The 27,311-nt window shown below is 34.3% G+C and overlaps 1 protein-coding gene across 4 annotated transcripts; it reads left to right on the top strand.

Moving 5' to 3' along the window:
- The first annotated feature begins 276 nt into the window (after positions 1 to 276).
- On the top strand, positions 277 to 25,975 carry LOC110442063 (serine incorporator 3-like). Of its 4 annotated transcripts, XM_021485490.1 has the most exons (14): positions 277 to 427; positions 2,252 to 2,416; positions 2,673 to 2,878; positions 4,525 to 4,604; positions 7,391 to 7,528; positions 8,297 to 8,373; positions 8,741 to 8,834; positions 10,018 to 10,104; positions 11,078 to 11,234; positions 13,447 to 13,520; positions 14,387 to 14,401; positions 18,471 to 18,482; positions 20,925 to 21,075; positions 22,043 to 25,975. In XM_021485490.1, exons 1-14 carry the CDS (start codon positions 407 to 409, stop codon positions 22,179 to 22,181), a joined length of 1,416 nt encoding a protein of 471 aa, XP_021341165.1. In that variant the 5' UTR covers positions 277 to 406; the 3' UTR covers positions 22,182 to 25,975. The 4 variants fall into 4 exon arrangements, with proteins under 4 accessions (XP_021341165.1, XP_021341167.1, XP_021341166.1 ...); XM_021485492.1 differs by lacking the exon at positions 14,387 to 14,401 and having other exon boundaries at positions 22,043 to 22,511; XM_021485491.1 differs by lacking the exon at positions 18,471 to 18,482 and having other exon boundaries at positions 22,043 to 22,511.
- Positions 25,976 to 27,311: the final 1,336 nt, after the last annotated feature.

Here is a 27,311-nt window from a genome sequence, read left to right as displayed (position 1 = left end):
AACATACGCTCTCAGGAGCTTGTATTTCGATAAATAATTGATTCGTCCAATTCGTTTGCAACATCTGTTATTTGCAATAAAATATGTTTAAATCAAAATTGATTAGCATGTTACAAGTCTATAACGCGAGTTAGATATATCATTTTTATGATTTTTTGAAAAGCAAGATCCAATTCGAATTAGAAGGTGTTTTTTTTCTTCAAAATAGTTTGGAACAGTCGGAAAGCGAGACGCAGAAAAAATCCGGTTTGGTCCTTTTCCGGCATTGGTTTTATACGTTAGGCATTACTCATGCGCCATTTGCAAAACATAAACAAACAGGGATCTTGATGACTAAACATCACAGGGTTTGATAGAAAATTACAACATTTCATATCGGATAGATCGAAACATCTGATACTGAAACATGGGTTGTATTGTAGGCTCGGTAAGTATGAAAATAATGTTTCTTCAGCAGATAAGCAGTCTGGTTGTGTTGACTTGTAATCTTTTGCGTCATAAACAAAAGTACCATGGGTAAAACTTCTCTTTTAACTAACTTCCTAGTTAAGAACCTGTTTTATGTTTTTTTAAGGATAGTGTTTCAATGATGAGATGAACATATAAATGGCGATATCAATATGTGATAAGACCCGCGGTAATAAATCAAAATTTCATAACTGACAACACCGAATCAGAACTCTTTCCAACTTTCCAAATACAGCTACTGTATATTAGGTAAANTCTTTCCTCTCCCTCTGCCTTATGCATGCACCAGTCCCCACTTTATCATTTCTATCTCGGTCACCACACAATACCTTTTAACATGCACAGAAGCGCACGCTGCACATAATACTCGAAAGAGGGTGATGCAGAATATATAGATAGATAGATAGACTTGTTCGGCGATAAAAAAAAATGATAATAAACTCTGGTTCCCGTCCCATACAGTGCGAGTCATTACAAAAACAGACATTGAGCACAATAACAATATGTTTTGCTGTTGTGTGATTTCAAATAATCAAGGACCTTAAATGTTGTTCTTATCTACATATTTGTGTGTACTTTCACTTATTCATACAATGTATAATTTGTTTAAGTTTATAATAATTATATAGGCCAAGAGCAAAACATAGGCATGCACCATGTACCAGGTAACATGATTAAAGAACAGGATTTAATTCATTATAAATGAATTTTATTTTTGAGGGGGTATGGCCTGGGGGTTAATTACCAATCCACCAAACTTGTTTAAATCGCCTAACTGGTGCTGATTTCGATGCTTTTTTCATTCATATGCATATATGCATTTGTAGATGTGGAGACACATCAATTAGGTCTGAACGACTCTCTTTGCAGATCTTGACACACCTGTTGGTGTCCTAGCTTCTACTTCTGTAAAGGTTTAAACAGCAATGCAATCTATCAATAAGCTGATGACACTTTGCCAGCATGCTTAGCCATAAAGACAATTCAGATTTTCAGCGCATTTGAAGGATGTTTAGATCTAGATTAGCGCATTCAATGAGATAAATTTGTTAGGGTCAGGGGTAAAAACTAAGGTCGGTTGGGGTACCTGAAACGTGCATGGCTTTTGTTTTGGCCTGATCACATGCATGATACTGCATATATGTATATATAACGATATTCCATACTTTTCAGTACCCTAATGTTATAGCTAGTATCAAATAACACTTAAAAATGGGAATTGGGGGTTACCTTCGATTCAGCTTTAACAGTTTAAGTTCAGTTCTATCCAATAGATATATATGAAATAAATGCTGGAATAAACTATTTAAAAAAATAGTTTTATTAAATATCGTCCAGGTGACTTCAATCTGGAACAAAAGTCAACGTCGGAGATATAGATAAGCATTAAAAGTTTTGCTATCTGATTTTTCAACATGTACGTATACAGAAAAAAATCACCCATTTTGTCAACCATTTAGCTGCATGCGGGAAAGGTAGCTTCCAGACTCGATCGTTTTTTTTTTTTATTATTATCGGCCGATTATAAAAAAAATAAAACGATCGGACCTAGAAGCTAGAATCAATAATATTATATCAAATTATTTTGGAAGTTGTGATCCTATCCAAAAGGGCAAACGGATTGGTTTATTCGATAATAATCAGTCATCAGTCCATCATTATTTTTTATATATATATTTTCAAAATTTTATGACATAAACATGTATATATATACATACAATGTACATGGGCGTCTATCAGTCCATCATTATCACTTGTTCATTTGCCTTTCTTTTCCCCACAGCTTGCCTGCTGCTGTGGAAGTGCGGCCTGTAGCCTGTGCTGTGCCGCCTGCCCATCATGCAAGAACTCGACTGCGACTCGGGTTGGTTACTCCATTGTGCTCATCATTGGAACAATTGTAGCCAGTATCTTCCTGGCTCCTGGCCTACGAGGTGCACTGGATAAGGTAAAAAAAACACACAGCAGTTCATGACAGTAGACCCATTGTTTCAATTTTAACTCCCTTATAGTCTTATAGATGAGTTTTGACTTTTGGGTATAGAAAGGACATGTCTATTTGATGTGTTTTGACTCTCCATAAAAAAAACCCATTGTTAATTAAATTATGATTGGAATAACTGAGTGTATGGGAAACCTCATTGAGACCTAGACTAGTTCACTTTTTCCTGTTTTGTTGTGTTCAGGATATTTTTCCATTGCAGGTTCCTGGATTGTGTAAAGACTATTTCACTTTTGACATTTTTACGCCGGAACACGCTGACGACAAGGTTTCCATGTGCGATGACATGGTCGGATACCTATCTGTGTACAGAATCTGCTTTTCTATGGCTGCCTTCTTCTTCCTCTTCGCCATAATCATGATCAAAGTCAAATCCTCCAAAGATCCGAGATCTGGTATCCAGAATGGGTACGTAGCTAAAACTAGGTTGATCGATTCAGATGTTCCACCTGGTTGAGATATTGAATCCTACACTGTATATACAGTTCTGAGTTTGTGCTGAGGTATTTTCGTGTTTTTGTCAGGAAATGAATATTCACACTGTGTAGGGCTGAAACGATACACTGGGTGCACAGAAAACCGCGCTAAATTGCTTTGGTTCCGTGTTTTGGTTCGGTTTTTAGTATTACCTGACCGGAATTTAACCATACATGTGTAACGTAAAATTTGATTGGCTCTTATGATAAAAGCTGTGCAATGGTTGTTGCTGTTACAAAACTTTGCATAAACAAGCATGCAACATGGCGGAGCTTCAATTAAAAAAAACTCCCGCTTCCTTTCGCTCGCCTGTTTGGCAACATTTTGGATTCCGGCTAAATGTCCCCGATAGAAAATCACTCTCCACTTGTCGCATATGTTTCGTAGATGTAAGATACAAGTCCGGGAACACATCAAACATGGTGACGCATTTGTATCGTATCGTATCGGGGGTAGATTTTGTGATACGTATCGTATCGTGGTATAGGTGTATCGTTACAGCCCTAAGTCACTGTGTATAAAAAAAGGTACATACTGTTCATTGAACTCTATTATATGCAGTTTGAATTTACTTATTAGGAAGTATTTTCTGTAGCATCATCCTCAATACTCCAGGGGTTACGCTCACCTTCGCTGTCTGCATCCCTGGAATATGTCAGAGCAAAATCAAAGGCTCAAAGACAGTCATTTGATTGGTCTTAGGTGAAAAAAGCTGACCAATCACCAGGCTGATACCTGTCCTTTGAAGATTACAGGGGAGCAACACCCGACTTCAGAGCCTGTCAATTTAACAGTTACGCTAACGTAATATTCTTTTGGTGTACATCAAAGGATCAAGCTAGTCTCCTCGTCTCATACACAAGGTGCTGCACACTGAGCCTTAGATTTTGCTATGGCATATTCCAGGGGTGCAGAGAGTGAAAGTGGGCGTAACCCTTGGGAGTATTGAGAATGCTGTGTAAAAGCATATGCTGATAAAATGCATCAATTTTTCATACATCAAAACAGTTGAAAAAGTCATTAAAATATTTGCATTAGTTCCTAAGTAGATGAACAATACCAGTATACGTTAGACTTAGTAATCAATATTATTCAATTATAGCCTTTGGCTGAGGTCGATAAATCCAGGTATCGACCGAAGTTAAAGGCTACAATTGTTTCATTATTTTCAAAAAAGTTATGTAAGCAATCTGAAAAAAACACAAAAAAGCCTTGGAAGCGGGAAGGTGCGTTGTTTGGAGACACGTCATAATTCTATTTTTAGAAACACCCACTCCTTCAACAAAAATCACGCGCTCCAAGTCAATATTGGTGGATGCGGGATGCACTTCTGGCCAATTACAATCACTTGCCGGGAATAATATGAAAAAATGATAACAGGGTTATATTCAGTTTAAGGTGAACTTTCTTCTACATATAAATTTAAATAACACAGTTCATAATATTAATGAATTTCTACTCCCTGATAATCCAGCAAAATTATCAATATGTTCTGATACTTTATTTAAAAGTTTATATCTGATATCATTGTAGAGTGGACAAAAAACCATTAAAAGTGTCTTTAATTTTTTTTCTAGTTACTGGTCCATAAAGATACTGATTCTTGTAGCTATTTGTGTCGGAGCATTCTTCATCCCAAGAGGAGAGTTTGGACAAGGTAAGATCTAAGAAAACAATTGTAAATTAAAAACACAGGAAAGTATTGGTATTACTCTCTAATATGTTGCATACAAGTACTATACAGTACTGATAGTTTTGTTTATCTCGTCACCACAAGTAGTGGAAGCAAGACTAAGGTGTTGCTTTTCTGGCGGTGGCATCAACCTTAAGTTTTTGCGTTTAACTTAATTTCACTGAAAGTATAAGTGCTAGACCAACCAAACTTTGACCATAGATGCATCTTAGGTTGTACATCTCAACCCATGCATCAAATGCTGGATGCTGCCTACCTTTCATGGTCCATTGACTTTGTCAGCATCTCCATCAACATTAAGTTTTTGCGTTTATGTGAGTTTCTCTGATATGTGCATTAATGGTTAAAGCAGGGCACAGGCGAAACATATCAATCGGAATGGCTTGTGTTTTAATTTACTGATACCTCTCTCAAGGCAAAAAGCAACAATAGCATTGTTATCAGGCAAGTGGGTTTCTTCTGATCACGAGGTCTAGAATAATGTCTACAACGAATTCCTTGATTTATAAACAAAAATAACAAGTTCTTTTTTTGATTTTTGAACATCAAAGTGCCTAACAAACTTATATGTGCAATTAAAAATCTTCAAAAGTGGAATAAAATTTGAGCATCAAACTGAAACTTGACAACCTGTCTTTCATGAAACCATTTTCATGCTCAACTTCAGTTCTCTGCTCATGCCCAATTTCTGCTTTCGGTGATAAATTAATAAAAATCCAAATTTTCTGAATGATTTGAAAAAAATTCTGGAGGGACAAAAAGCCAGACACCATTTTCAATATTTACACTTTGGCTTTTTGTCATGTCGGATGATTTAAGTGAGTTGCATGGAAGCTGATTTAAGCACAAAATCCATGCTTGAGCATGTGAACAGTTTCATGAATACGTGTCCAGGAAATTAAAAGGCAATTGTCATCTCCAGGCTGATTTTATCTTTTAACAGCTTTTGATTTATTCACCCCTGAAGTTTCATAATGAACTATTCCGACCTTTGATTTGGAAGAGTTCAAATGTGTCTTCAGGGGTGAATGAGTTTAGAGTGCGTAGTGTTATCATACTGTTTTAGACTTTTACCGAGGTAAAAGATATCATTATGTAGATTAAACCAAGAATGCAAAATAATAATGATTCACTGTATGTATACTGAACAAAAAAGAAACACACAATTAAATTATGCAATCAATTAGCCTATGATATTTTTGGAAATTTGTACAAAATTTTATATCAATATGAAGGGACAAGTCTACTCTTTACAATACTGTAGAAGAAAAGTCTGTGTGACGTCACTCGTGTCATCAGTAGTTACTCAAAGTGGGATACCCGCGAAAAACAAAATGACACTTCAGTACCTGGTGTGGGCACCTTTTGCACGAATCCCTGCACGGATTCTCCTATGCATTGAATTCATGAGAACATTTATTCGCCTTAAGGGAATGTTGTTCCATTCTTGTGTTAATGCTGCGATCAACTGGGCGCGGTTAGTTGGGGGGTTTTGACGTTTCCTAATACGCCTGTCCAGCTCATCCCACAGATGCTCAATGGGAGACATGTCGGGGCTATATGGGGGCCATTCCAGAGGCTGAACGTTGTTTGCCGTGAGAAAATCACGACAGACTCTGGCAACATGCGGTCGAGCATTGTCTTGCTGGAAAATTAGGTTATGACGTCTGAGAAGTGGAAGGACATGTGGTTGGAGGATCTGGTCTCTGTATCGAACGGCATTGAGGTTTTGATCCAGGACCACTAAGGGGGATTTTACTCCATGGGAGATGCCTCCCCAAACCATTACAGAAGCCCCACCGAATCTATCGCGTTCAACCACGCATGCGTCGGCGAAACGCTCACCGCGTCTGCGATATACCCTTTTTCTTCCGTCTGAGCGATACAGACAGAATCTAGACTCGTCGGTGAACATCACACGCCTCCATCGACGCATCCCAAACCTATTCGGGCCATGTCTGCGCATCCAGTCAAGACGCACTTGCCGCCTCCGTGGTGTCAGAGGTGGCCCGACATAAGGTCGGCGCGCAATGATTCTCTCGGCACGCAAGCGGTTCCTGGCAGTTTGAGGACTAATGGGTCTGCCATGAGTACCTAAGGTATGCGACGCAGTCTCTACAGCAGTCTTGAATCTGTTGCGCAAGTGCGACAATCGAATCGCCCTGTCTTGTCGTGCGGTCGTTACACGCGGACGACCGCTCCTGGGACGATCGGAAACTAACCCAGTAGCACGGAAATGTGTAGAGACGGTTAATTGTACACGGGCCAACACCAAACTGCCGTGCGACAGCAGTTTGGCTATGACCATCCATCAACATCGCAATTGCTCTACCCCTCTGAATTTGCGTTAAGCGTGGCATCTCAGTCAATGGCGAAATCAAAATGCCAACGTGGAAAATTAATGTGGCTAAACTTAGAGTATCCGTTGAGATTATTTGTTTTAAAAACTCCGGCTTGACTCGATCACGCCGCGTGATTTGGACTAAAGAAGCTCACAAAGTCACACAATGACATCGTCACACTTGGCTGATTTTAGGGTAGATTGGTGAGAAGGGAGATCGTTCTTGATATAATACCTGACCAAATATTCCATTATTTCCTTACAGCTAAGGTGTACTGCAGCGGGGGAACTTTGTGCGTTTCTTTTTTTGTTCAGTATACATCTTTCCCTGCCCAAACTTTGGGCTATTTTTGAGAGTGTACCACACATACAGACATAGTCACTAATGAAAGAATGGTATATTTTTCAGTATGGATGGTCATCGGTATGATCGGAGCCTTCCTCTTCATCCTGATACAACTTATCCTCATCATTGATTTTGCGCACGGCTGGGCCGAGAGCTGGGTGGAGAAACATGAGGAAACTGATTCCAAATGCTACTACTTTGGTAAGTTTTGGATCCAGTAGCACTGCCAAAAATTGTAACTCTGCATATAAAAAACTGTTCTTCTGGTGTGACTATAGCTTTGATAAATCTTCTCTGAAAAGAATTTAACCAAACCTCATGGGCCTTTTTATTTAAAAAAGATCAAGTCATATTCATTTGATAATTGCAATTTTAGAAATTAATATCAGTCCATAGAAATATCCTTGGCTTTAATTGCCATTACGACAAATGTGTTTCATGGTCCTTGTTTCTCTTTTTCTTCAGAATTCTTGTATATATTAACGTTTCCCCCAACTTATTGCCAAACCCCTTTATAGTTTCAAATTTCTTTGGACAAATGGTGGCAGTATAACAAGGCTTTACTGTGCCTTGTTTGAGACGTTGTGATGTGACAATATCAATGAAAGGAAATTATAGAAAATTATATGGAATTTACCGCAGGAAATAAGCAATACTGTATACTGGGATTTTTTTTGCGACAGTTTACTTTCACCTAAGTGCCCTCCACAGGATGGTGAAATATCCTAGATAAATTTGGCCGATATTTGACAGGGCAAATGTTTGGCAGATATTTGAGGGGTTGAAAGTTTGGCAAATATTTCATGGGGCAAAAGTTTGGCATATATTTGTCAGAGCAAAATTTTGGTTGATAATTGGCGGGGCAAAGGTTATGCAGATATTTTGCGGGCGAAAGTTTCCCGGTATTAAGTACAACTTGTGTTTTGGGACTTTAAATTAAACTTTTTAAATGTTATGCTTGTGTTTCAGGACTGCTGTTTTTTACCGTTATTTTCTACATTTTTGCTCTTGCGGCCATCATCCTTTTCTACGTGTACTATGCCAAGGTAAGTGTAACACTGTCTCTTATTAATGGAAATTTAATTTCCTTGCTTTCCTTAGATCTAAATCTGCCTTTAATTTTCTACTTGTTTTGTACATAAGTGGTGCTTAGATCATCAATTCAGTGTCAAAATTGGGAAGAAAGGAGTGGTGGGGGGAGGGGGGACTTATAGAATACGGTACTAAGTTTATGAATATTCAGTTTGGTTTCTTTATATTCAGTATAGACTCAGTATGGTTTGTTTAAATTCAGTATAAATTCATTATGGTTTGTATACTTTCAGTATAGTTTATATGTTTCTTTTCTTTTCTGTATGCTATATAAAACAGAGTGATTTACATTCCATTTAATATAGTTATTTATATTTACAGGGAGACTGCACTCTGCACAAGTTCTTTGTGAGCTTCAACCTGATTCTGTGTGCGGGTGTGTCTGTATTGGCCGTCTTACCCATGGTCCAGGAAGGTCAGTCAAATCCTACATGTACATCAGGTTAACTGGAATCGTTATGTATTCATGGTATTCATGTGCATCTTTTTGTCTTATGGGTGTGGACAAAACAATATTCAAATTGATCCGTAGGTTTGTGGGGGCTTATATTGGTGGACTAGGAATTTCCTGTGATACATTTTATTTTGCACATTGGACAACAATGATGTTAATTCGGTGGTGACCCCTAATTCTTAGAAAGGCCTACTAATTAACGAAACAGTTATTTTGTTTTGGGAGTTGAAGTTTAATTTTTTCACTATTTGTGAAGAAATATGAGAGATCTTTCTCAAAGTTCATATCAAGGTTCTCATTGGGACCTAGTTGTGCATGTTTCACTTTGAGACTGATAAAAAAACAAGATGACTGCCACTCGACAGATAGTTCCATAATTTTATATGTAGGTTAACGTTCCCCTAGCTCTAATTAAACCTGCATGTTTCATTTTGGGACTGATCAGAAAAACAAGGTGGCTGCCAGGCATTATCTGCCAGATAATGTCATTTATACACATAACAGCAGTATGAAGTTTTGATCACTAGGTTCCTCAAGTTCCACTTACTGTTTTCATGACTCAATCAAACAGATAAGTGAAAAGGAGATAATATAGGAGGGGAAACAGATAAGTGAAAAGGAGTGAATATAGGAGGGGAAAAAATCAATCTTGCATTAAACTTTTGAAGATGGTACGATGCTGGGCGTCGAGGTCTGTCTGGGATCTCTTGTTTTGTTAGGTTTTAATTAAGGGTTGTTCATGCAACAAATTTGTAGTACATGTATAGCTACTGACAGACCCCTATAACAATAAAGGCAACTTCTGTCGAGGTGAATATGTGGTTATATGAACCTAAAAGTGATATTGACCGAGACAAAGTTCCACATAACCACTGGCACATATTCATCGAAATCAAAGAGTATTTTTGCCATGATAACAGTTGGATGTAGACTGCTTCCTTTAGCAAAAACATGCTTTATTTTCCAAAAATTAAGAAAAAATGAGGAAATCTTCCCAATTTCAATAAAAAAAATGTTATATTTTCCCAATTTATGTAGGAACAGGCTGTTATAAAACTTACGTAGATAAAACACTTTCTTATAAAAAATGCTTTAAAAAACCAAATGTAGTGTATAATGATTGTGTTTCTGTTTTATTTAACAGTGAGTCCTAGGTCAGGCCTGTTACAGTCAGCGGTCATCACACTGTATATCCAGTACCTCACCTGGTCAGCCATGTCCAACAACCCAGGTATTATCCTCTTCAAGGTTGATTTCAAACGATGCTAAAAATATTGTTTGTCCTAGCTAGTTGGCGGTAGATCGGTGGACTTAACTCATTCACCCCTGCCATTTTATAATAAACTTATCCAACCTTTGAATTGAAAGAGTTCAAATGTGTCTTCAGGGGTGAATGAGTTAATAGTTCATTTACACATATGTTCTTTCTTTAAAGAATCCTCGTACCACTGCCAAAAACTTTAAGCTATGCATTCGAAACATATTTTACCTTCATGACTATAGCTTAGATAAATCATCTCTGAAAAGATAGAGTTTACCATGTGGGACTGTTATGAATAAGTAATAGAGATGGAAGAAACCAAAAATGATCCGCCATTGTATTCTTAGTGTATAAAACCAGGGGGCCTAGACTGGGATTCGAACCCTGGACCTCACATTGTTATACTATCTTTCTAACCAATGGAGCTACCAGGTCAATGGAAATGTCCGGACTCAGCATCTGCGACATACATGTCCAAGCGGAAGTTAGAAGTAGGTAACTGTACATATACGAAAAACCACAGAGCGATGGCGCAAGGAACCTTAAGTATATGTATAAGTTTATACTATTGAGCTATCGAGCCCAAACCAAAATTCAATATGGAAACCAGCGGCTCACCGTTAGATTTAGGCACCTTATAGCTTAAATTGGTTTTGTGAACTTATTCTTGAAGAAAAAATTTGCATAAAACTTTCCACAAATACAAATATTTTCATCTCTTCAGCTTAGTAAACTCTATATAATGCGCACCATGCATAGACTATGTTCGTTGCCAACTGCGTTCATACTACTGTATAAGCCGTCAAAATGAAGGTCAATCCTTAAATGTATCGGCTGCCTTTTTTGAATATTTGAACCATGAATCATTATTGTTGTAAAATAAATAGTTTTTACATTTTGTTTGTATCACATACATTGAGAATTCCTGGATTTGTTGGCACAGATCGTTCATGTAATCCAAGCCTGCCAGAAATCTTCAGCGGCAACACTACAGGTTCCCCATCCTCAGGCACTCAAGATGGATCCATTGTTTTTGGACAGTTTGACTACCAAAGTCTGTTGGCTCTCCTTCTGTGGCTCTTTGCTGTCCTCTACTCCAGGTAATTAGTCCTAAACTTCAGGAAACTAGTCGATAAATGTGAGGGAATTAGTTAGTAATCTAAAGGTGATTATTGCTATACTCCAGGTAATAAGTCCTAAACTTCAGGTAATTAGTCGTTAAATGTGAGGGAATTAGTTAGTAACCTAAAGGTAATTGTTGCTACATGTATGCTCCAGGTAATTAGTCGTAAACTTCAGGTGATTAGTCGTAAACTTCAGGTAATTAGTCATTAAATGTGAGGGAATTAGTTGGTAATTCTATAGGTAACTAGTGCTATCAGTCCTAAACTCCAGGTAATCAGTCAATAAACTTGAGGGAATTAGTCGATAAACTTGAGGGAATTAGTCGATAAACTTGAGGGAATTAGTCGATAAACTTGAGGGAATTAGTCGATAAACTTGAGGGAATTAGTCGATAAACTTGAGGGAATTAGTCGATAAACTTGAGGGAATTAGTCGATAAACTTGAGGGAATTAGGCGATAAACTTGAGGGAATTAGGCGATAAACTTGAGGGAATTAGTCGATACATTTGAGGAAATTAGTTGATTATCTATAGGTAATTTGTGCTATACACCTAAGTCCTGTTGTTCAAAAGATGGTTAATTTTATCACTGTTAAAACAACTTTTTTCAACCTCTAAGAATTTAGTCAGTATACAAGGTAAAAAGTTGTAATTTTGCATGTAATTTTACTCTACTAAATATTTACTATCTTTAAAGCCTGAACTCATTTAATAGCTGTGTTTAAAAAAATACACAAAAAAGAAATTGCTTATATCATCCATTACGCTAATCGCCATTTGAACAGCAAGGCCAAGGTAATTAGTCCTACACTTCGAGTATTTGGTTGATAAATTTGAGGGAATTAGTTGTAATTCTAAAGGTTATTAATGCTGTAAACCAGGTAATTAGTTTGTTCCAGATAATAAGTCTGATTTATAAGAAAATTAATCTGATGGACAAGATAGTTGAACTTATTTACAAGATAAATATAATAAGTCTGATACACAAAATGATTAATATGATACTCGAGATAATTAGTCTGATACATAAAATAATTAATCTGATACACATTATGATCAATCTGATACACAAAATAATTTATCTGATACATAAAATAATAGTCTGATACACAATATGATTAATCTGATACACGAGATGATTAGTCTGATACATAAAATGATTAATCTAATACACAAGATAATACACAAGATAATTAATCTGATACATAATATAATTAATCTGATACACAAAATAATTAATCAGATCCACAAGATAATTAATCTGACACACAACATAATTAATCTGATACACAAAATAATTAATCAGATACACAAGAAAATTAATCTAATACACAAGATAATTAGTCTGATACACGAAATAATTAATCTAATACACAAGATAATTAGTCTGATACACAAGATAATTAATCTGACACAACATAATTAATCTGACACACAAGATAATTAATCTGACATACAAGATAATTAATCTGATGCACAAGATAATACACAAGATAATTAATCTGATACAAAAGATAATTAATCTGATGTATACACAAGATAATTAATCTGACACACAACATAAATAATCTGACACAAGATAATTAATCTGACACACAAGATAATTAATCTGACACACAACATAAATAATATGACACACAAGATAATTAATCGGACACACAAGATAATTAATCTGATGCACAAGATAATACACAAGATAATTAATCTGATACACAAGATAATTAATCTGATACACAAGATAATTAATCTGATACACAAAATAATTAGTCAGATACACAAGATAATTAATCTGATGTATACACAAGATAATTAATCTGACACACAACATAAATAATCTGACACACAAGATAATTAATCTGACACACAAGATAATTAATCTGATGCACAAGATAACTCACAAGATATTTAATATAATACACCAGAAAAAATTATCGGATACATAAAAACAATAATCTTATACCCAGATAATTTATCTTACATTCATGAAAATGTATTCTGCACTTGAGGTAATTAGGCCTTGGACCAGGTAATTAGGCCTTGGACCAGGTAATTAGGCCATGGACCAGGTAATTAATTAGTCCTTTATTTACTATAATACATCATCTGAGATGATAAATGTAAAGGCTATTTACTTTTGTTGTCTCTTATGAGGATTCAAAACCAACATAATTTTATTGATGATTTTAGCATCAGGACCTCCACCCACAGCCAGGTCGGCAAACTGACCATGTCAGAGAAAACCATCCTACAGTCGGACACAGGTATGTAGTACAGGTACTCGCAGTTGCAAGCATACCCTAGTTATTGTAAATACTTGTTGTTAAATATTTAGTTAAGCCAGGGAAGCGATTATGATAAAATTGTAAGAATTGTTTAAAGATTCATGTGTTACATTTAGAGTTTTAAAGTAGAAATAAAATTAATAAGTTATTAAAAATGTTTTATTTGCACACTGTTGCGATATAACGAAGGGAAATCTACGTATTCAACCATGGTAGTATTTGTTAACTCATTCACCCCTGAAGACACATTTGAACTCTTCCAATTCAAAGGTTGGAATAGTTCATTGTGAAATTTCAGGGGTGAATGAGTTAAGAAGCCTTCATATTTGAAGTTAACACTGTGATATTAATAGCCATGCATTCTAAACCTGCACATCATTATTATGAATTATATGAATTGTTTGCATATGCACACAGCATAATTATGTATTTCAGTTGCCATGGTTTGGAAATGATTTTTCTTTTTTTGGCTCAAATTGACTTTATTTTGGTTGTAAAATAGAAAGTGTTAGATTTAGGCTCATCTGATGTCAACCCCACCAACTTAAATTTGTGTCATTATGAAACAAACTGTAATGCAATGAATTAGGGCTCAGTAAAAAAGCATCCGTTGTGAAATGGAACATGAAAACCATGATGATGATGGCTTACTTTTATAAATTTAAGTGATTCATTGACAGACTGATTAATGTGCATCCAGCCGTTGAGTATCAAAACTTTAGCCCATAACGTACACTATTTGTTCAATAGAATAACTTCTATCAATTTTGCATGATACGAAAGTTGACCTGATCTACGGTACTGTTCTTGCTTATCAAAGTGATGTCCCTTTATACACTCTTCAGGGGAAAGTCTTCTGTGTAAGTGTCCTCGGATATTTTCTTTTTTGTGTTTGGAACGGTTCATTTCCTGTAATTCCTTGTGGTTGGAATGATTTAGCCACCTTTAAAGCATCTTGACTTTTATTTGGTTGGGACAGTTAAGTCATTTATATGTAAATGGAACATTTCTTCTGCCTGCTCTAATTCTTTGATGTGTGCAAAGTTCTGATTCAACTGTTCCAACCACAGAAAGGAAAAGCAAGCTTATGTTTATGAAACACTCCCCCTGTTGATTTTTTTGGTATGTCCGAAATGCTATGTTGCAGTAGTTTATAATTTGGCACTGTTAAAGCACTAAAACACTGGTATCTAATTTTGCCCTCATACATTATGTGCTTTAAGTTATAGTACATGTAATTTATACACGAGGGATCTTATATCAGTTTCCATTTCATCAGATTTATGAAATCGGACAAAATAAAATTCTTTTAACTAAGCCACTCGCAAGCCAAAATTAAAAAAAATCTTAACAATTTTAATTAATCACATAGATCATAAATGAAAACAAATCTATCACATGATTAAGAATTATATAAAGATTCATATAGCACAGCCAGTGAAATTTTTATGTGTGACAGTTCGATGACTAGTATGACGATTTTGTATTGTCAACTTGTACATATTTCCTACCTTTGTGTACATACGCTTCACTTGTCATTTGTCTGATTAATGAAGGTGACAGGGTATGACTTGAACCATCCTAGTCATGGAAACAACAAACATAAAAACCTCACTGGTTCTGCTAAATCAATTTTTATACAATCTGTACTCACAAACCGGAAAAAAATGGTTTTGAAAAATGATACAGACTTTTTGTGAATGTCGTGATACCATGTCATTTTGGAAGTCAGAAATTTCGCCATCATGACTTTATTTCAATTGTCTTCAAAGAGACGTCCTGATGTAATTTGGATGTCTGTGTTTTCTTTCTGTGATTATTTTATGATGTCACAATATATAGGCCCTATATCATTCCCGTTGTTCAGTGTAGATATCAGAGTGATCATGTGATAAAATGTATTATGCTATATATTAAATACCACATTTAAACGTATATCAGGTAATTTTCCATATGTAATACATATACATGTGTATGTGCTTTATACAAGTTAAATAATTCAAATAACATCTGAAAATTTTTAATCGATAATGAAAAAAGACAGATTTGAAAAATTATTGCATCTTAATTAAAAGTCTTGTCATGAGTTTTGTTTATGTTTTACGTCCTATTAACCCTTTCATCCCTAGGAATTTTTAGTAGACTCTACCATACATTTATCTGGATGAGTCCATTATGGTCTACAGTGGTGAAAGGGTAAACAGCTAAGTCTATTTTTAAAAATGAGCCAGCTGTTTTTGGTTTGTCATGAGATGGGAATAATATTCATATATATATAAATATATATATAAAATGTTTAACCTTTAGACCACTGTAAACCATAGTGGACTCATCCAAATCAGTGCATGGTAGAGTCTACTAAAGTTACACAGAGGGGTGAAAGGGTAAAGTAGATATAGGTTGAAGATGGTGGACATCAACTCAAACCTGTAAAAAGTATTTCAATCAAGTGAACTGATATAAGCTTTTGGCAAAAAAGTAATTTCTAGAAATGATCACACTTCAAGATATTAGATCAACACTTCATTAAAAACTCAAATCATATACAAAATGTAAAATGTAGATAATTCGATATCAATATTCCGCTTGTAATTGCTTTAATGTACATAAACAAATGTGTCGATTGTTTGATTTGTAGCGAAATTAAACTACAGAACTCAATAGAGCACCGCTAGTGCATGCTTTATGCTTTGTATGTCCGGCAGATTAATTTAACAGCAAGTTTGTATTACACTCCCTCTTAATAATGAGAAGCATTTACAAGACGAGGAATATCTCCCTAATTTCGATAAAAAAAAGCTTCCTTTTGCCAATTCATGTAGGAACTTGCTGTTGTAAAATTAAGGTAGAAAAAACACTGCTATATAGGTGCTGTTGTTGAATGAGTCTACGTGCATAAGACCCAGATATTGGATGGCATAATGTTAAATACCTGTACATTTATTTTAATTCATTTATGTCCTAATCTAATGAGATACAACTTTTTTTTATCTATAATCCATGTATCATGTAGAAATATGATTAATTTACCTGATTTCTAATTGTTGTTATCTGATTGTTTTTTGTTTTTTGTTCTAATCTAGAGCAATTAGATATTTTTATCCACATTCCCTGTTTCATATTATAAAATATGATAAATTTACCTCGGATGATTTCTAATATTTGATGGAAACTGATTGTTTTGTGTTGTGATACCGGTAATACATGTAGTAATATATTGAGATTGTACAAAACTCCTGAAAGGAATATTTGTATTGCTATGCTAAAAATGAAATGCCATGCTAATATAGATATAATGCTGTGCTAGTATAGATATATAAAACAATTGTGCTTTCAGGCTTTGGTACAGTATATAGAAAAAGTTTCACAACTGCAGGTCGATAAAATAAACACATTTATACTTGTACAGCAAAATCTAATTAATACCATTTGTGCAGCGCTAGCACAGTTTTGGGTGTAAAAAGGGGTTTGTCAATATGTATTGGCAGATCTATGAATAATTGTCAAGGTCAGGTATATAGTAGCAAGGGAAAAAATATTCTGGCTAATATTATTTAAAAAAATATTCTGGCTAATATTATTTTATATTCTGGCTAATATTATTTTATATTCTGGCTAATATTATTTTATATATTCTGGCTAATATTATTTTATATTCTGGCTAATATTATTTTTACACACACTTTCTCATAAAATTTAACATCATTGAGTACTCAATATTTGTATGATTTTCTAGGGTCAATATCTGGTCTACGAAAGTTTTAATAGGTCTATAAGAAACCCAATTTTACATAAACCTATAGATATATCTCTTTATGAATATTGTCAAATCTTTTTATAATGCCAGAAATCTTGGTTGATACACATTGTCAATTCTTTTATAATGCCAAATATCTCATTTGATAAATACATTGTCAATTCTTTTATAATGCCAAATATCTCATTTAAAAGATTGTCAAATTCTTTTATAATGCCAAATATCTCATTTAAAAGATTGTCAAATTCTTTTATAATGCCAAATATCTCATTTAAAAGATTGTCAAATTCTTTTATAATGCCAAATATCTCATTTAAAAGATTGTCAAATTCTTTTATAATGCCAAATATCTCATTTAAAAGATTGTCAAATTCTTTTATAATGCCAAATATCTCATTTAAAAGATTGTCAAATTCTTTTATAATGCCAAATATCTCATTTAAAAGATTGTCAAATTCTTTTATAATGCCAAATATCTCATTTAAAAGATTGTCAAATTCTTTTATAATGCCAAATATCTCATTTAAAAGATTGTCAAATTCTTTTATAATGCCAAATATCTCATTTAAAAGATTGTCAAATTCTTTTATAATGCCAAATATCTCATTTAAAAGATTGTCAAATTCTTTTATAATGCCAAATATCTCATTTAAAAGATTGTCAAATTCTTTTATAATGCCAAATATCTCATTTAAAAGATTGTCAAATTCTTTTATAATGCCAAGTTCCATGCAGACAAATAGTACCTGTGCCAGTATAACAAGTTATAGTTTTCAAATCAGAATATTTGAGGTTTTTTTTAGATTAAAAACAAAAAATCTAGAAATATTTCTCATACTGGAACAAGATAAGTCTGTTTTTAAAACTGAGCTGTTTGTATTTCTCCAGACTTCTAAAAATTCATTTGAATATTTCTCATAATGTATAAAATAAACTAATTGGGTTCAGAAATGTCCTTGAGAAATTAAAAAAAATCAGATTATCAAGCTAATACAAAGAAAGTTGATTTCAGTGTGTAGCTGTTTGATTGTAATTAAAACCTTTGATCTCGCTGATTCAAGAACATTTGCGACTAAAACTTATTTTGTTTTCAGAAATGTAGTACACTGTACCAGTATTTTGTATATATTTTTTGCATGACTGTTGCATTGCCGTTTTGTTATCATTTGCAGCCGATTATCAAGGTGTGTATTAGTGTTGCTAGGTGTTACACCATTACCTAGTTTGTTTTGTAGTCATGGTAACCATATTTCTTTGTCTGATTCTGTTAATATGACCCTTATTTATATCTGACCTTTGAAAGACTCTCCTCCTAAAGAGCTCGGTTGATCCAACATATTTTTCAAAGGAGACTGTTTTTTTTTTAAATTGAGATAGAATTTTGACATTTTTGTTTCACCGCCACAAAGTAGCGGAAGCGAGACTAAGGTGTTGCTTGTCTGGCGGCGGCGTCAGCATTTAGTTTTTGCATTTAAGTTAGTTTCACTGAAAGTATAAGTGCTACACCAACCAAACTTGGACCATAGATGCATCTTAGGTAGTACATCACAACCCATGCATGAAATGCTGGAGGCTGCCTACCTTTCATGATCCATTGACTTTGTCAGCATCTCCATCAACATTAAGTTTTTACATTTAAGTCACTTTCATTTCAAATGTCGTGTACATTGAGTTTATTTCACCGATATGTGCATTGATGGTAAAAGCGGGGCACAGGCGAGACATATCAATCAGAATGGCTTGTTTTGCAAAATATGATATTTGTGATCTTTCCAACTTTTTCTATACTCTGCCAACTAATTAGAGCAAATGAGGGTATTTAACCTATTCACTCCTGAAGACACATTTGAACTCTTCCAATTCAAAGGTTGAAATACTTCATTATGAAATTTCAGGGGTGAATGAGTTAAACAAAGTAAAACTTATTGTAGTAAATCTTCGTGGAAATATACTGCTCGTTTGGCTTTAATATTTTAGAGCGGACTTTGGACAAATATTTTCCTATTCTGTAAACACTCTGATTTCTTTCGCTGTGCTGTTGTGTTGTGTACACTTTGATATAATTAACTATATAATACTAACTATAGCCTAGCAACACGACATAACACTAGTACTCCCATTATGCACCGTGCTATTTTCGTAGCTGTGTGGAATAGATGCCATGTCACAGTTTACTGGTACTTGTTCAAGTCTTGATGCTGATGTGGTATATTCATATACTGTACATTATGTATAAACCTTTAGCAAGCCACTATCTCCAATAATCCTCTTTATCCCTTCTGAGAATTTTAATATCCACATGATCAACACCTGTGAATATTAGATTCTCTTTGTACGTGTGTATTGTGTGTTAATCTCGGTTTGTTTTGATTTTCATTCTCATTCAAAAAATTACTAATAAACATCACAGCATAATCACACTTTCATTGATAACAACTATAATTAACTCATTTATCATGTTTATTGAAGATAAAGTAAAGGTTGATGTATTACAGGAAGAGAAGAAATCATGAAACAGATTTAAATTTTAACACAAAGTCTCTGGTCTAAAATAAAGATGTGTGTGCTCCAGGTTATATGCCCACCTGCTGTTCTTGCCAGCTCATAAATTTGAACCATGTATGATAAATTCAATGGATGTTTTTAATTACCTCAAAATTTATAAATTACCTACCAACCAACACTTAGATTTTCGAGCAATGAAATTCTGTAAAACACATATATCTTTAACAAGGCATTTAAGTTTCTGAAAATTAAATCTTGTTAAAGAGTGTTGTTCAGTGTATGACCAAATTTGTTCACCAAAACTAATCTAGCTGTATCCAATGTTCAGATAAATCATTATTTATTGATAGAAAGTCAAATCTGGTAACCTTTTAATAGCTTTCAGGAAAGTTTTGTTTCTGATAAAGGTAGATCAAATGTGGCAATTTATGTTCAAATGTTAATAAGTATTAGTCAAACATAATAATAAATTTTACTAGTTCAAGTTTTATGAAAATTTAATTATCTTGTTATCATTTTAAAACATAGTAAAAGTCACTGTCTAGTATAGTAAGTAATTACAATTGATCTATGGAAATCGCTTTCACTGTACATGTATTATATATATCAATAAATAGTGACAAAAAAAACACCTCAACAATTTCATCTGAAACAGATTTCAAATTCTACTCTTGCACGGCCTTGTGAACAGGTTCCACAGCTACTAATGTTTGTAACTTCCATGTATGTAAACTCATTCACCCCTGAAGACACATTTGAACTCTTCCAATTCAAAGGTTGGAACAGTTCATTATGAAATTTCAGGGGTGAATGAGTTAAAGTAGGCCTATTCTGTTATAATAATTGTTTTAAGAGATTTCTGCACAGCTGTCATGAATTCTAGACTAATTAGGGCTTGTGTGGGATTTGATGCATGTGACATAATAAACTGTTAAAATACGTACAGATATATTTCAATACCATCAGAGTTAAAATATAACTGTAGTCAATATTTATTTGGATGGTAATAAGAGATCTTGTATACTTGGTTGGAAAACATGTTTTATCGTTAGCTTCATTGGGGGGAAAAAAACTGTTATAAAGAAAAATGGAAATTTTGCAACCGTATCTTTATGTTACAGCTTCCTCAGAATCTGACAAGGATGAGGAAAAGGGTGGGCAGAATGTCTGGGACAATGAGGAAGAGGCTGTAGCCTATAGCTACAGCTTCTTCCACTTCATGCTGTGTCTGGGCGCTTTGTATGTCATGATGACCCTCACCAACTGGTACAGGTAGGTTGTTTGACTGTCATACTGGAATCTCAATCAAAGTCAAATCTAAGATAGACATTTCTTTTAGCCCACCATCACCATTTAGTTTTTAGCGATAGCCTGTTTTAGCGCTTTTCGTGCTTTAACTATTGCAGTCAGTTATGAAGTATGAAGCGACAATAGGTCTTCTAGATCTGTACATTGTTCTCTATTGAGTATTTTTCAGGGTGCACCAATTCATGAATGAGCTAATATGTTTGTATGTTAATAACTTTGATAATGAGCTAAAATTTCTGTGCACTAAAATTTTAGTACACTAAAATAAGTATGTTTATGGTATCTCCTATACCTGGCCACCTATAGCTGCCAAACAAATTACGCTAGTACTTCTTGACATGGCGGAATGTTTCATAACTTTGCCGTTTGCCACACTTTATATAGACTAGTGTCCCTTTGTTGATTTCTTTGTCATTGTTGCAGATGGTTCAATGGTTCATTGAAGTTATTATAATACATGGATGAATTACCGTTAAGTGGTGTGTCACCTAGCATTTTCATGTGCTTGGACACTTAGTCACTTGTAACAGAAGTCATTATTATGCCCCCGCCATAAAATGTTGGGGGGGGCGGGGGGGCATATAGTGTTGCCCATGTCTGTCCTGTCCCGTCCTGTCGCGTCGAATCCTGTCTCGTCCCATCCATAAGTGGGGGGCATTGATGTCTTAAAGACATTTTCTAGTTTATTCAATGCCTCTGCTAGGAGTCGAACCCGGGACCTCTGGTTTACTAGTATTACGCTCTACCAAATGAGCTAAAGAGAAATTCTCCCTAGCCGAGTCAGTAGGATTGGCTAGTATTTTACCAGGGTGACATACTGTTAAAGGTCCAAGTTTGTTCCATTCATTTCTAATCAAATTACAATTGAATCTATTTAGGTTATAACATTACTTTTAAGACATCTACTAAGATTTTCCTTTTATTTTTGCAGCCCAAGTTCTGACTTCAACACACTTAACTATAATATGCCGGCACTGTGGGTGAAGATTGCCTCCACATGGGTTTGCATAGCCCTGTATGTCTGGACCCTGATTGCACCCCTCATCCTCCGCAACCGCGAGTTCAGCTAGGGGACACAACTCTCTTTGTGAATCAGAGTTAACCAAGGCAGTCTTCTGATTGTGAATTGAAGGACTTTAAAAGTTAAGACTACCAAAGGGGGATAACTCTAAATGAATCGAACTTGACATGGTTGGAGACATGACCAACTTTGCGAGCAGTAATTAACGCTCCTGAGTTGTGATGATTTTCAGACTGATGTGATATATCTGATAGTGTGTGGAGACACAGGAACATTTCTTTGTCTAATTTTAGTTTTTATTGTCCTGTGTTATCAAGTTTCATTGGCTTTGTTGGGTGTCAAAGTAAGATTTGAATATATTTGCTCCAAGGACAAAATTAACAGCAACATTAATATTTTACATGGATTTTTTTTATTTCTTAAATGTGATTTTTCAACCTAAATTTAATACAACAGCCTGTTCTTCCATGAATTGGGAAATGTAGCATTATTTTTATCGAAATTGGAAATTAAAGATATTCCCGATTTATTTCTACATTTTTGGAAAATAAAGCACTTTTTAGCCTGGGGAAGCAGGCTGTAAAAGTAGGCAAAACAATCACTGCTTAATGTAGGACTCCTGCAGACAATTTGTTTGAAACTCAGACTGAAGGAAAATGCCTATGTTACACATTTTTCCTGTAATTCATGCTTGAGTTGGCTCTGATAGCAGCAGCGTCCTAGCATTTAGACTTTGCCTGAACATTATCAATTTCTAAGAATTTTTTGTATAACTTTCCAATACGTGGTCAGTTTATTCAAAATGTCAATTTTACCATCCACTCCAGATATGCCATACTTTTCTTTTAGTGCTGAACTCTTTTTTGACCAGAGATGCATATAGTATGGTAGATACATATAGTATGGTAGAGTTCATCCTTGAGACTTGTCGTGCCAATGAAACTTGTTTACCTGTCGACCTAGAGCTTGTTACACACTGTCATTATTTGTTTTCTTAAGTTTTGTGATGTTTTCAAAGAAAATTAGCTTAATGAAGAAAACATTTGACTAATGTCCTATTTATCAAAGATATTTAGTAGTTTTACTATAAACCTGTAGAATTGCTTTTGAGAAATATGTCTACAATGTACAAGGCATGATGTAATTATGTTTCAAACTGGAAAATGTTGCCTTGTATTTTCAAATATTTGTTGTTGCTTATCAAGATTTTGATAGATTGCAGTTTTGCTTTCATATAAAGAACCCACAAACATTATTCAAAGTTAATTTTTAAATTTTTAAAATTCATCATGCGTGATGTTTCATGTAAAGAACTTAGCGCAGATCTATTTATATATATGTCACATGGTTTTTTCAAAAGTAAGGCAGTGAAGATAACAATAATAGCACGCCGTCCATCAGCCATGTCGGACTCCACTTAAAAAGATGCGGTACATTTCTTGACTAAAAACTGTAAAGCTTATAAGTTTGCTTCTTATTCTGTTGTGTTGATGCTGTATGTTGATTGTCAATATATATTTATTATCGATGAAATATACAGTTAAACCTCGTTATGCTGCCATCATTTGCTCAGTACAACGTTGGCGGCGTTATAAAGTGATTTGGGGAAAAACATATTTCAGAGGAAATGGAAAGGAAAGGTAAACATTTTAGCATGTACAGTGATAAGTGAGCAGGAAAATTAAATTAGGGGAATACGTTTGCGAAACACCGAGATTGAAAGTGAAATAATTGGCATTATATCGAGGTTATGCTTTATCTTCTATTGTCAGTAAGTTTTGTGCTTATTATTATCAATGTGATATATGTTGAATAAGATATATGTTTATTAAAAAATGGTGACACAGATTTTCATTCTTAATTTACTCCTTAGGAATGCTCTGTACTTGGAAACACTCACTGTTTGTTTAAAAAAAAAAACTATCTGGACACTTACATAGAGAAAATTGAGGGAAAACATTTTCTCTACATTGAAAATTCTGCATGCGACTTCTTCTTAGTGTAAATCTTTTCTTCATTTTTGTTGATTCTTTTTCATGACTTGAACATTTCTTGATTTCATTTGCAACATCCAGGAAGCTTGTTTATGGAAAGTGGATGAGATTATTGTATGATGGCTTCTCTCATTTCCTGTATGTTTTCGTCATTCATCACTTATATTATATGATATGATGTTAATAGTAAGTATTTTTGGGATGGTAATGTTTCCCACCAAATCAACTGTAAGTTGTTGTCATTCCTTTTTGTATCTATATCTTCAAAAATTATTGTGTATAAGTTTGATTCTTTATTTCCTAAAAGTACATTAAAGTTTGTGAAATGGACATTCTTTAAGTTCACCCCTGAAATTTCATGATGAACTATTCCAACCTTTGAATTGGAAGAATGAAATTGTATCTTCAGGGGTGAGTAAGTTAATGCATTAAGTGAGAAAATTAAGACATGAATTAGATTATAAAAAATAAAAGTCTTCTTCACCGGTATTCCGTTTATCAGGAAATGTTCGCCGCAGTGTAACTTTCGCCTGTTTAGCCGGCCGCAATATTATGAGATTAAATTTATTATGAAAGCAAATATTAGTACAAAGCATATATACTATAAGGTATTGCATGGAAAGGGCAAAATTGACATGGGTGAATACGGTTATTTCTGGTGTAGGGTGAAAATTAAGATTTAATTTAACCCTTTTCACCACTGTAGACCATAATGGACCCCTCCATATTGATGCATGGTAGAGTCTACTAAAGTTACATAGGGGTGAAATGGTTCAAATGTGATTTAATCTTGAATCCTGATCTGTTAAAATGATTAATTGTCTTTCATTATTGTTTTCAGTAATATGTATAACGTCTTTGATAAATTGATCAAACACAGCAACAATATAAGTTTTTCTATTTTATAGTTAGATAACGGACCATAGAACTTAGAAAAATATTTTTACCAAAGATAGGATTTCCTTGAGTGGGTAAAAGAGTATCAGAAATGATTGAAAACAAATCTTATCATAAGGTATTTAATTATTGTAACATATTGTTTTTAAATCTTATATTTATATATATTATACCACAAAATTTTAACTTTGAATAAAATGCAAATATCTCACCAAAGATATTATTTCTTCATTTGAAAAAAATCACATCAGAATTCGGAAAAAAACACCTTATTAGAGATAATTTGTAATAGTTACATATTGTTTTGTGCATCCCAGTGATATCATGTCATTTGTAAACACATAGATATAGTATGGTAATTAGTCGTCCGGTAATTTGTTGTCCTATAAAAGAATACATTTTTGCACTTATTTTTTGCACTTATTTTTTTCTTTTCATTCAGGCCTAGGTCAAATACATATATGGAGGTACCGACTAATTGATGCACAATAAAGTTTACAATGTAGAAGCATTGCCGGGGCTGAAATTAACTCTCTGTCCCCAGGTAGAGTTTAAAAAATTCATGATATGATTTCAATTCTTACAGTATCTAATATTAGGTTTCGTTCAACTACTCGTACATGGTGAAGAGGATAGCTTCTCTTATAGTTTATATTCTGAATTTATGCCCTCAAAACAGGCAGTAAAAATAATTTCTATCAGTGGACAAAATTTAGTTTGATGTTGATATGTATATGCAGTATTTAACACTTGATAAATGTCTGAATATCATTTCATTGATGTTAACGTTGTTTTGCATAGACATAGAAAATTTCGAAATTTTGTAAAAGATGCTGCTGTTTTTTCAAAATCAAAAGGTACTGGTCTCTGTGTTAAAAAAACCAATAGAAAAATCATCACATGTATTTGTTTCACAACTTTTAAACAGTGTAATAAACACAACTATGGTGATGAACTTGTTTTGTTTATATTTTACCACCTAGGATGAAGAAAATTGGCAGCGTTTATATTATAACGACTTTGTGAACTTCAACATTGAATGAAGTGACATCACATTTCTTCGCGATGTCACCGATGTCACCGTTTTATGTTCTCTAACTGTGATGTCATAGTTGACTGTGTTTGGTCCAAGTCAAAAAATTACAATGTGCCAAATATTATGTTCCTGACATACTATGAATATTGTGGTTGATCAAAAATGGTTCTTCAACTTGTGCTGGTTGGTTGCCATGTTTATCTAATGCTCGTCAGTTAAACTAAAATTTAGAAAGACCATTGGTACAAGCCTTGTCTAATTTATAAACTCTGCTGCAAGAGAATTTCCGTCTAACTTACATTCTAAAATTCATTAGTGACATTGTAAGTTCTTTGGAAAGAAATAACAAACAAAAATCATTAAAAAAATATGTATACTTTCAGTAGTGGTGCTTTTGACAATTCATGCGTATCAGTTGTTCAAACTTGTTTCAAAAAAATGATATTTATATCCTTAAGTGTACTTTTTTTAAATGAATTTCATGACTGTTAAATGACATTTTCTGTACAGTTAAAGCAATATATAACTGAAGGGATTGTAGAATACCGTTAAATTCATGAATGCATACAGGCAATGCAAAATTAAAAGATAGAAGTTTTCTGCCCCTTGGTATACAGATATATTAAATTTTTAATGGAAAACCATGAAATTTTTATTTTATAACATATATGAGGGTTAAAAAGCACATTTATGTCCAGCTGCTTGTACTAGTCACATCCTGTCGCACTGCAAGCTTGTACGGTTGTCAACAAAATCAATCAACACTCATAATAATTGAAATAGACGTTTATTGTACTAAACAACATGATGTTATCAGTATATATCATTACATAATCAGTACACAAGTAGGTAAAGACAGATTTGACCAGTGTTGGTGAGGGTATAACGGGCCACTCTGCAAATAGAAACGTCAGTGAGGCAGTGTTGTTGAAGGGTTCTGACTCATAGATGTAGAATTCAGAATCCCCCACCGCAGTTGTGTTGGTTAATTTCAGAAAAGGCGTCAAGTTCGGCCTGGTCAAGTGATAAATAGATATTTCTGTTTTGTAATTTCCTAACAGCAACGTTGGAGGACGTTTTTATTCTGCTGGAGGATCCCTTCTCGCTGCTGTGGTGCCAGGTACTAAGCCAGTTAGTGTTCAGGTGTTACAGTTAACTTCAACTCTATATAGACTAACATAATCTTACCCCAACGTTGGGACAAGACAGACCAATCGCAAACCAAGAAGTAAGATTGCAGAGGGCACAGGTA

The sequence above is a fragment of the Mizuhopecten yessoensis genome, unplaced genomic scaffold (assembly GCF_002113885.1).
Source record: "Mizuhopecten yessoensis strain PY_sf001 unplaced genomic scaffold, ASM211388v2 scaffold716201, whole genome shotgun sequence".
NCBI classification, from domain to species: Eukaryota; Metazoa; Mollusca; class Bivalvia; order Pectinida; family Pectinidae; genus Mizuhopecten; species Mizuhopecten yessoensis.
The sequence above is the reverse complement of the archived record's forward strand: the minus strand, read 5'-3'. Positions and strand labels throughout refer to the sequence as shown.